Source organism: Plodia interpunctella, chromosome 20, assembly GCF_027563975.2.
Source record: "Plodia interpunctella isolate USDA-ARS_2022_Savannah chromosome 20, ilPloInte3.2, whole genome shotgun sequence".
In the NCBI taxonomy this organism is placed as follows: Eukaryota; Metazoa; Arthropoda; class Insecta; order Lepidoptera; family Pyralidae; genus Plodia; species Plodia interpunctella.
The window spans coordinates 3,768,216-3,780,780 of record NC_071313.1 but is presented as its reverse complement, the minus strand read 5'-3'; the positions used below and the strand labels follow the sequence as shown (position 1 = coordinate 3,780,780).

Sequence of the window (12,565 nt, the reverse complement as noted above, 5' to 3'; positions counted from 1 at the left end):
TTTGTATATACAGAACGCCCAATAGTAATCCAACCATATTTATAAATAATTTAGAATCACTTTTGACCAAACTACGAAAAAAACATAACAAAAATATAATTATAACAGGCGATTTTAATATTGATTATTTAAAGGAAAGTAAAGAGTTAAAAGAATTAAAGAGAATAGCTCTTAATTATAATTTAATAATACACGTAAAAAAACCAACGCGACTACAATCTTGTTTAGATCAGATATTGAGTAATTGCCCCGAAGCGACTTGTGAGGTTATTAACCTTTGTCTCTCCGATCATAATACAGGACAACTACTCCGATTTCCTGTAACCGATGTAAAGGTTCCTCCCAAGCAATACTACATTAAAAAAAGAGACTTCAATGATGAAAACATAATAAAGTTTTATAACTATTTAAAAAGTCTATCTTGGTCAGAAGTTTATGCTATAAATGACACAAACACAGCTTTTAATGTATTTCACGATCTGTTTACTCTCTTATATGATCAGTGCTTTCCTTTGTTACGGATAAAAAAAACAAATTTATCAAAGGGACCAAAGTGGATTACTAAGGGCATTAGGTTATCTTCAATTAAAAAACGAAAACTTAGATACCAATACTATGTTAACAAAAACCAAGATTTAAAAGCGCGTTACAATAAATATAATACAATTTTTAAAAAGTGTATAAAAGCTTCACAGAAATTAAGTAATAAACGACTGTTAAGTAATGCAAAGAATGTGTGTCAAGCTTCTTGGAAATTAATAAAAAAGGAATCAAATAATATCTGTAAGACCACTTCAAACATAGACAAAATCGTTTACAATGGACAACTTATCAGTGATACTAATGACATTGCAAATATATTTAATAATTACTATACATTAATAAATAATGACAATTCTAATAATGACAATTCTAATAATGACAATTCTGATAATGACAATAACAATAACTACAATAATGACAAAGAAACAGCACAATGTAAAATTAATCGTAATCATAACAGTATGTTTTTAATACCCATTGACAGCTACGAAATACAGAAAATTATCTTATCATTAAACAATACCCCATCAGCTGGCTATGATGACATTACAACAAATATATTAAAGAATTGTGCTCCTATTATTGCACCAGTACTTAGCCACATAGTAAATTTATCTTTTTCTGAAGGAGTATTTCCGGATCGTTTAAAGGTGTCTATTATAAAGCCTATTTTCAAAAAAGGTGACAAAAATTATATTGAAAATTATAGACAAATTGCTTTAATTTCTATTTTTTCAAAGGTATTTGAAAGGGCAGTGCACATCCGTATATCATCCTTCCTTGACAGAAATAATATATTATGTCCAGAGCAAAACGGTTTCCAAAAGGGCAAATCAACTACTTTAGCAGCATTTAATCTAATAAATAAAGTAACGGAAAACATAAATATAAGAAACCCTACCGCTGTTACGCTATTTGACATGTCGAAAGCTTTCGACCTAGTCTGTCATGAAATACTTCTGAGCAAATGTGAGATCAATGGTATTCGGGGAAAACCACTAGATTGGCTGAGATCTTATTTATCAGGACGAATTCAGTATGTAGAAATTACAAAAATTGATGAAAATAACGAAGAAATTCGGTATAAATCACAAAACCAAATTAATAAACAAGGCGTGCCGCAGGGTAGTATACTAGGGCCACTACTCTTTCTAATCTATATTAACGATCTGCCTAACGTGACAGAACATGAATGCTCGCTGTTCGCAGATGATGTGGCTTTAGTAGTATCGTGCTCTAATAAAGAATCTTATAATAAGGACATAAACGAAGCTATATCAGACATTGCGAAATGGCTGAAAGCTAATAATCTTAAGGTTAATACATCTAAAACGAAGTATCTGCAATTCCATAATAGAGGTGGTAAAGGACAAACTTTAACTTTGACTATTAATAATGAAGCAATTGACGAAGTAGATCATGCAGTATTTCTCGGGATAACTATGGACAAGTGTTGTACATGGAAACAGCACATAGATAAAATTTGCTTAAAATTAAATCGTTTTGTGTATGTCTTAAGACGTCTTACTATGATAACTGACCAAAAAACAGCACTGCATGCCTACCACGGATATGTTGCTTCCAATCTACGATATGGAATTTTGTTGTGGGGTAATTCGGTAGATATACAGAGGCTCTTTCTTATCCAGAAGAAGTGTGTTAGAGCAATTTGTAACGTTCCTCCTCTCACCAGTTGCAAAACACTCTTTAAAGAACTTAAACTTCTGACTCTTTCTGGCCTATATATCTATGAAACTTGCGTCTTTGTTAAAAACAATATGCACCTGTTCAGGAAACGAGGCGATCATGGTAATAATAACTGCAGATATCCGAACCGCTTATTGTTGCCCGCTAGTAGATCTATGATATGTTCTAGAGGTTGTTATGCTATGTGTGCTAAAATATACAATAACGTTCCTGATGAACTTAAAGAACTACCTCTAAGATTGTTTAAAAGAAAATTCCAGGATTGGCTAATAGAAAAAAGTTTTTATAACATTAATGAATTCCTAGAACCAAATTACAATTAGTCATTCAATTTATTCAAATAATATAATTTAATTTTGCTGTTTGTATTGATTATTGACATTTATATATATTTTTTTTGTTTGACATATGTTACGCTTAGACATCAGTTCTACATCCTGAAAAATTAAAATCATATTTAAATTGACTTTGTAATTGTAAGTAATAACTTTGACCCATGTAATGCATATAAATAATTTTACTTTTTGCATGCCAGAAACGGCTAAGTGTGCGAACTAAAATTTATGTATTTCACCTCATGTACCACATTTAAGCAAATAAATTTCATTCATTCATTCATTCATTCAAACTAATATGGTAAAATTTTACAAAAACCAGAAGTCATAGTGAAGTATAATGAAAATATGAAAGGTGTGCATAAAAAAGATCAGTTACTCGCGTACTATCCATGCTATAATAAATCCACTAGATGGTATAAAAAAATACTATATATACTCGTATGCCGGGGAGTGAGCAGGAACGCATGCAAGTCGCGAAGGACTTTTACTGCATAGCGAAATTCCTTCGGGTTATAGGTGCTATTGATTGTACCCATATGAAAATGAATTCTCCAGGTTAGTAATTCTTTATAACCAGTTGTTATCAATTCTTTATAATCAATTTCTTACGTATATGTGAGATAAACCATTTATATTTGAAATCAAAATATAAAGTAAATTATATTTGTCATATATTTGCACATCAGGTGGTACGACTTGTGAGCAATATCGCAACCGGGAGACTAAATGTAGTCTGAATGTACAAATGGCGTCGGATGCCAAATTAAAAATTAGAAATATAATTGCGCGCTGGCCAGGATCAGCCCATGATAGCACAGTTTTTAATGATTTACCTTTATGTGCTCAGTTCGTATGTCGAGAGTTTGGTTCATACCTATTAATTGGCGATGCAGAATATCCTTGTCGAAATTATTTACTTACCCCACTTGCAATAAAAAAAATTGTAACGGATTTAAAAAATATTGCAAGTCAGTGTGAACTTAGATGACAATCTATCAATTGACATTTTCAGCTGGAACCTTAATGTGTCAAACCAGTTGATAAAAGAAAAGATTTTACAAGACAAGCCTAAAACCTTAGATCAAACAGTTGAACTAACAAATAAATTAAAAATCCACGTAAATTTATGTTATTATACATAAATTTACGTGGATTTTTAATTTATTTCTAAAGTCTATGTGTGCCAAGCCTTATAACATTAGTTTCATAACGGTGATTCTCAGCCTATTGTTACGAGCCAGTTTCGTTATAAATTAGAAATGTACACTTTTTCTGAGTATGACCCATGTACTGTTTCAAAAATGATACAGTTTGCACTGTTGCAGAAACGGCATGATAATTGGATTATTATTGATATATATGGATATTGATATTGTATGCGATCATTTTGGTGGTGGTTAAATTTCGATGGTTTTGCATAAACCATGCATAAACATGCGTTTATGCATGGTTTATGTGTTTTTTACAGCGATGGCTTCGATAGCATGTCTCGGATGTCCAAATAGAAGAAATTCTTCGAAGATTGGAAGCAGATGAAATATCAGAGGATGACTGTGAGTCGGAAAGAGACGATTTGGACTTCTATCCTACAAGAAAAGAGTTATTACAGGTACTAGAAGATGTTGAGACTCGTAATGATGGAGACGGATGAGATCCTCCACTTATATGTGATGATGGGTATACCACTTATATGTAATATGAATGTCTCATCTTCTGACACAGACAGACCAACGCATCCCAATTAGGCAAATGATCTGGAAAAAGCAAAGCTTTCCATTAGATGAAAATAGGATGAAATTTGAGAGCAACACTCCTTATTCTTCAGATATTACAGATAGTTCAACTCAGTTGTGCGTGCGGCCCTGTGGGCGTGCGCTTGTAAATATACAACTTTTATTCGTGTGGCAGTGACGCGTCAGTCGTCGTCCGAGCAAGACGTGTTCTTATCGGTTTTTCTTACGGGTACAGTCGTTTACGAAAATGTCTAGTTCTTCACGGAGAAAATGTTTAAGGAGTCAGGTAAATATTTTTAAAATTTAGATGTAATTAATATTTATTATGATTCTATATACGAAAAAATATATCGTTGTTGACGTTTACGTATTATCGTTTTAGACTCGAGAAACCATTGCCAAAGTATACGAATTTCTGAAAATAGATGCGAGAGATATATTGGAACTAGTAGTTTGCAGTGCAAGTCCAATTTTAAAATCGAAATTAAGTGAACATTTAAATAGCGTACGGAAAAGAAAGAATCTGAACAACCTAATAGTGAGCCTATAACCACAAGTCCCAAACCGTGGACAAGTTCTGCTCCCGATCTTGTTCAGATAATCCATAACTTATCACCGTTACCTGACGCAGCAAAAAAACGAACAGCATCTCGAAAAAGAAAGAGTGAACGAAGTGAAATTTTAACTTCATCGCCATACTAAAAAGTGGCAGAAGAAAAAGAAAATGAAAAGAACATGAAAGATAAAAAGAAGGAAATAAAATCTAAGTTTGAAGTAGCAATGGGAGGTAAAGGAAAGCAAACCAAAGGAAAGAGCGTAGACAAAGAAAAAGAAGTTAAAAACGTGAAAGCCAAAGGTACTAGGTGCCACTTTTTAAAATTATATTTTTTGTTACCAAAGTTTGATTGATAGTATTAATTATTTTTTAGCAGAGGTTGCATTTTTGTTAATTTAATTTGATTTCTAACTTTGTTATCTAATATAAGTCATAATTTAATAAACATTCCTAAAATATTTTTTGTTTTATTTATAAATAACCTTAGGTGTCCGCCACTAGGGGACTTCCCCCTACTAATATATTTGGCTGAAGGAAAAGAATCTGACTCTAAATTTAAATCTCCGCATAAAGACCGTAAAAAACGTTTAAAGAAGTTAGAATTAGACAACTTTAACGTTGATGTTATATGTTCCACTATTCAAAATTACCATTTAGAACATCGCGAGTTATAGTAGAACCGCCTAAATGAGTCCTCGCCCGCGGAGTACAAGGGGCGCGGGGGTACGACGACAAAGGGGACCGAGAGAGGTGCGGGCGGCGGGCGCATTCTTGTAAAAACTCAGTTCGCTCGCTACGCGGTTAGCGATCACACGTGTTGACAGTTGCGGACGCCTTGTGAAAGTTATACATGAGATTACATTCTCAAGATGAGTCGAAATGTTTTCGGACATAGAATTAATAGTCAGTGCAAACAAATGGCGTTTAACGTATATGAATATTTTAGAAAAAAGAAACTCGACCCAAATTCTGATGAATATAAACAAGATATACCTTTAAATAAAACTGTAGCAGAAGTTACTGGATTATCAGAAAAGACTGTATCTAGAATTGTACAACAAGGGAAAGCATTAAATGACAACGAGAGATTTAAATCACCAAGAAAACCAAAACAGGTTCGTAGAAAAAGAGTGGAAATAGACGATTTCACAAAAGGAGTGGTAAGAAGAAAAGTCACTCAGTTTTACACAATTTTCAAAAAAATACCTACTCTGAAAACTTTGAACGCTGTACTTAGAGAAGAGAATATATTACACTGCGGCAGGGAATATTTAAGGCTATTATTACATGATCTAGGTTTTAAATTTAAGAAATGCGGATCTAAAAGGAAACTCCTTATCGAACAGCCAAATATCACATCGTGGAGGTGGAAATACCTAAATACTATTAAAAAATATCGTAGAGAAAGAAGACATATTTTATACCTTGACGAAACTTATGTAAACGCGTCTCATAACGTTTCAAAATGTTGGCAATCAAAGGATGAACTTGGCGTTCTATCTCATATTGGTAAAGGGGACCGTTTGATCATCGTACATTGTGGAGGTCAAATTGGATTTGTAGACGGAGCCCTTGTGATATTCAAATCCAAATGTAAAACAGGTGATTATCACGATTCTATGAATTTCGCAAATTTCAGTAAATGGATAAATGAAAAGCTCATGCCTAATATACCGCAAAATTCTGTCATAGTAATGGACAACGCAGCTTATCATTCGGTTCGAGAAGAGAAAAAGCCAACTATGGCTTCTACCAAGCCAACTATGCAAGAATGGCTACGACGACATAACGTGCCTTTTGATGAAAAACTTAGAAAAGATGACTTATATAAATTAATTAAAAGCCATTTCACAGAAGATATTTACAAAATTGACGAGGTATTGAAAAGAAACGGACACGAAGTATTGCGTTTGCCTCCATATCACCCAGACCTGAACCCCATTGAGTTGGTCTGGGGTGATATCAAAGGACAATTAGCACAAAAAAGTATCGACTCTAATTTGGACCAGAAAAAAGAAATATTAGAGAGATTATTTGCTGAATATCCCAAAGAGAAATGGGAGAATTGTGTTAAACACGTGATTAAAATCGAAGACGAATATTGCAAACATGATGGAGCACTAGATGAAGTTGTTGATTTTATTATTAATGTGCAAGACGATTCTGATGATTCTGATGATGGCTGTTTCGAAAGTGAAGAATCAAGTTCCAGTGATACTGATATTATGGACATAAGTGATTGATTTATAATTTTGATAAATTTTGCATAAATAAATATTACATACATAACTTTATTACCTTTTTTTTACCTACATATCATACCTATATATCATAAAATCACATTTTTATCGAATTGTTTTGTATGAAAAATAAAAATTTGAAAATAACAATAATCGAAAAATGCTTATGCTATTTAATTCATGTACGTGGTCTCGTTGATACCATGGAGATATGGGATAACAAAAGGAACACGTTGTATAGTTTACAGTTGTTTCATTCAAATTTTGTATAGCCATTATTAATTTTTTAATAAAAATCTTCACCTGTTTGCCGCTAACCACTATGACTTCACATATCTCAAGAAATGTCCAGTAACATTTCGCCTCTTGTATTACACGCTACGCTCGACCGCCGCCCGCACCTCTTTCGTTCCCCTTCGTCGTCGTACCCCCGCGCCCCTTGTACTCCGCGGGCGAGGACTCATTTAGGCGGTTCTACTATACCTACCTTGCTAAAGTTGAAAAGAATATTTCAAGATAAACTTAACTATGATGGAAGTATTTCGACTCTGCGTACAGCTTTGTTAAAGTTGGGATACAAATGGCGAAAAACTGTGGATAACAGACGTGTTATTATAGCGGCATGATATCAAAAAACTACGATTTTCCTACCTAAAAAAAATTACTCAGATACCGTCAAGAAAATCGGTGTGTCGTATATACAGATGAGAGCTTATATCTTAACTAATCATGTGCAAAACAAAGGATGGGGTAATAAAGATGGACCACCTTTAAAGAGAAACCTGTCGAAAGGACAAAGAATTCTCATTGTGCATGCTGGTTCAGAACAAGGTTTCGTACCTAACGCACTATTGACATACAAAGCAAATAGTGTTTCTGGTGATTACCACTCTAACATGAATGCAGAAAACTATGAAAAGTGGCTAAAAGAACGTCTAGTACCGAATCTTCCACCTAACTCTGTAGTTGTGTTTGATAATGCCTCATACCATAACGTACAAAATGACAGAGCCCCAAATTCTAATTCCAAAAAAATAGAAATGCAGAAATGGCTGACAGAAATATATATAGCTTTTAATCAAGATATGAAAAAAATGGATATGATTTGATTTAAAAAAATAAAGAAAACCATATCTGTTACAAGATTGACGACATACTTCAGCCATATGGCATAAAAGTTCTTCGACTGCCCCTATATCATCCTGAACTAAACCCCACAGAAAATGTGTGGGGAATTTTAAAAAAATATATTGCTTCGCATAATGTCGACCAAAATAATGAAACTCATAAATGAACATTTAAGTCAAATTGATAAAGGGATGTGGGGTAATACTTGTCGACAAATACAAAAGAAAGAAGAAGAATACTATAGACATTTTGACATGGAGTCAGTATTCATAATTAACCTTGGTGAGAGCAGCGAATCCAAAAATTCATCATTTGACTTTTCAAGTAGCGATTCAGAATAATGTTCAATAAATAAACATTAAATTACCAAATAACTGTTTTTTTTAAACCCGTATATAACCCGTAAATAACTGTATTTGTATTGGTACCCGACTGTACCTTTTGTCACACACACAAAGTTACTGTATATGTACAAGGTTTACCCACACATAGGGTGCGCGCACAACTGAGTTGAACTATCTGTATCAATCTGGACCACCTTTTCATTTTTTTTCATATTTTTTTACAACAGAACTTTTGTAAAATATAGTACAAGAGACTAATAAATACAACGTACAAAAAATTCAGCTCGTTTAGAACAATGACCGTTACCAAATTACGTCAGTATTTTGGTATTCTTGTATATATGTTTGTTTTTTGTTACCCAGGTGTATGTTTCTACTGGAACACAGACCAAAATAGATTTGAAAAGATTAGAAATATCCTCAATTTCAACGACAAAAGACCATCCAAATAACGATAGACTTCATAAACTAAGAACAATAATAGACCATCTAAATAATAAATTCTGGATCCATACCTATGATCAACGGCTATCAATTGACGAGCAGATGTGGGCCACAAAGTTAGCACACAAATGAAGCAATAATTGCCCAACAAGCCCCATATATATATATATATATATATATATATATATATATATATATATATATATATATATATATATATATATATATATATATAGCTCAATACTGTTTACATATAAAAATAAGAAAATGGTATGGTATGGTACATTATCACCCTTTAGATATCACCATTATAAATTTGCAAAAAGACCTAGATAATATCAATGAGTGGTGCTCTCGCAACAATATGCATTTAAATGTAGACAAATGTTTTTATATAACCTTTACAACAAAAAAAACTCGCTTTCAGTACGTCTATCATATCAATAATCACTTTTTGACAGAGAAGAGTGTTGCTAAGGATCTGGGTATATATTTTGACTCAAAATTAGATTTTAGGCATCATTTTAATCAAATAACAAAACGTGGATATCAACTTGTTGGTTTTATTTTACGTAGTATGAAATATTTCAAAAAGCCTTTTACTCTGATCTATTTATTTAATGCCTTGGTTAGATCCATACTTGAATATGCCTCTGTCGTTTGGTCGCCTTATTATGATGTGCATTCTTCAAATATTGAAAGAGTTCAGAGATGTTTCCTGCGGGGTTGTTGTCATAAATTTGGATTGAGCCGTATGTTATCATCATATAATGAAAGAGTGGAATACTTTGGGATCACTAAAATGGATAAGCGCAGGCAATTCTTTGCGCTAACATACCTGCACAAAATCATTCACTCCTCCATCGATTGTCCTAATTATTAAGTTTAATTAACTTCAATGGTCGATCTCGCGTACGTAATCCGCGTATTTTCCGTGTTGAGGTTTACAAAAATAACACCTCGTTTTTCAATCCCATTGTCAGGATGTGTCGAGATTTCGATGAGCTGAGACATGGTAACGCTGATCTTGACATTTTTAACCCTAGTCTATCTCAGTTTAAAAAATCTTTAAACATAGCATTGAATATGTGATTGTCATGATCTTTCTGTTTTTTTGTATTATATATTTATAGATATATATGTATCTTTTATGCGTATGTATTGTTTATACGTCTTTACTTATATAATATCAATTTATTCTACTGTATAGATTTAGGCTTGCTTACACGAAATTTATTTTGTTCTTCTGTGTACACTTTATTGGATTATAGATTAGTTTAATAATTATTGTTAAGTCAATATTCTGTACTTTATTCTCTGTAATCTGTTTGTGTGCCTTTTAAATAAAATAAAAATAAAATAAATAAATAAAATAAATAAAAATAAATTCCTGGATTCTTTATCTAAAGGTAAATAAAGAAAAAGGATCAAATCCAAAAGATCTTATGGATCTGGTGGAGTTTCGCACTGACTTGGCTGAAGCTCCATGTAAATATAGAACATACAGACAGAATAAGAGAAGAGAAAAAAAATTAAAATATGTATACACATTTTTTACTCTTTTCCTGGACTAATTGATTAAGTTATGTATATTGAACCTTATGAAACAGGTGAATATTTCTTAAAATTGCTTCGTTATTTGAGATTGGAGAAGTTGGGCACATTATCTTGCCCTTATAGGCTTCTTTGGCCTATATTACTATATTTTTTTTAAATAAAAATTACAATTAAATAAGGTATCCAAAATTTTTAATCTATAATGATAGCCTACTCGTCTCTCACTACTTCTACTCGTCTCTTACTACTAACAACCTTCAATCAGTAGTATAAAAGTAAAAAATCTGGGCTATGTACAGTAGTATAAAAGTAAAAAATCTGGGCTGGGATACAACACTATTAGTCATAATCATAATTACAGCCTTTTCCGCCCCATACTGAAGATAAATGCTGTTCTAAAAATAATTATTTAGGACAAATTGTCTCGATTGCATAGTTAACAATTCAAATTGTACTATGCAATTGGAGGTTGGCATTGTATCATGTAGTTAATGTCAGGAGACAATGTCTTCTGTAACTGATATACATAAACATTTTGAAGAGATTTTTGCCTCTCTGTATAACCTTCAGCAGCACAACTCTAACTTCAGAGGATAATCTACAAAATACAGCTCAAGCTACAAGCTTTGAAGGATTAATTGGATTACATAGAAAAGTTCTTGACTTATGTTTAAGATGATGTTCAACCAAATAAAATTTTATGCTTAGCATCTTAGCATGTGATTACTGATCACAGGTGACATCCAGGAAGCCAAACAAAAACAATTGTGAGAAACACATATTACATTGTACCTGTAATGGGTTAGAAGCTTACTTATATGATTGGACAGTGAAGGCTTTAGATGTTTGGTTTGTTCAAATTAAACATTAGAAGGTCACGTAATTTACTGTATTTTTATAAATTTAAAACAACTATCCACATACCGGTGGGTATATGGATGGTTGTTTTCAGGATTGAAAAAGAAGCTTTCATCTGCCTACTTAGTGATTACTGAATAAAATATGACTTTTACCTTTTAGATAGCTAATATAATAGGTACGCCACATAAAACATCAAATGCAAAGATTATTCCTATAAAATCTTGTGGTTGTATTCTTTGCAACGAAGGAGACATCATTTTCCTTCTAGCAGTACTCATATCTAGTTGGTATTCACAATCAACTCCTCCGTTAGAAGAAATAACATCTGTTCTGTGCTCAAATCAACTCAATCCACCATGGGGGATTGAGTATTGCCAATGCCATCTTTTAAAGGCAAAAATCTTCCAATGGAAACCAAACCAAAACTTAGACAATGGAAATACTACTACTGCTCGAGCGCTGATAATGACTGAAAAAACGTGACACTTCTAATTCTTTCACAACCTTAGAGAATAGATAGAAATTGTCCACTTCACAAACAGTGGTAGGTTAACGCACGAATTTTGACAGTTGGGTTGGTGGTGAGATGGTGGTGAGTGAACCTTGAGTGAACGAACGTAGTGATGTAATGTAAATTTAATAAGTCTATATAAATATAATCAATCATAGTCTAAATATTTTATTAGAAGATTTTGAACATATTTATTATTTTAGGAACTTTATTTTTCTCTAAAATATTCTTCCATGCAGGAAACATGCATTATGAAGATTTTTTGTAAGTTTTATTTTGGTTTCTGATACATTAAATGTTTCTAGGAAAGCGGATTGTAGTTGTAATTGGACTACGACATAACCTAATAAGGTTTGGCAAAAATCCATTTCCCTCTCTTTTTCTTAAAAAAATAACGCTTTCAAATAAATTAATTTTGATTAATGAGAGCGTAAATAAATTGCTAAATTCTTCATACATGTCACATTTTTGACATAAAATGCTGAAGTATGGCAACAATCTTTTAAGGACAATTTTTACTTCCACTTTAAATTAATTTCTACTTTTATGGTCGTGATGGTAAAGCTATCAGTTTATGGAGTTGTCAAAAAAGATCACATCGAG

At 32.6% G+C, this 12,565-nt stretch overlaps 2 protein-coding genes across 2 annotated transcripts in view; both read left to right on the top strand.

The window, feature by feature from the left end:
- LOC128678888 (uncharacterized) overlaps positions 1-12,565 on the top strand; it is a 240,575-nt gene that overhangs the window by 18,660 nt on the left and 209,350 nt on the right. The gene's annotated exons all lie outside the window — the stretch shown is intronic.
- LOC128678906 (putative nuclease HARBI1) lies at positions 3,029-4,239 on the top strand. Its single transcript, XM_064436624.1, has 3 exons — positions 3,029-3,143; positions 3,275-3,531; positions 4,072-4,239. The coding sequence occupies exons 1-3, from the start codon at positions 3,029-3,031 to the stop codon at positions 4,237-4,239; spliced, it is 540 nt and encodes a 179-aa protein (XP_064292694.1).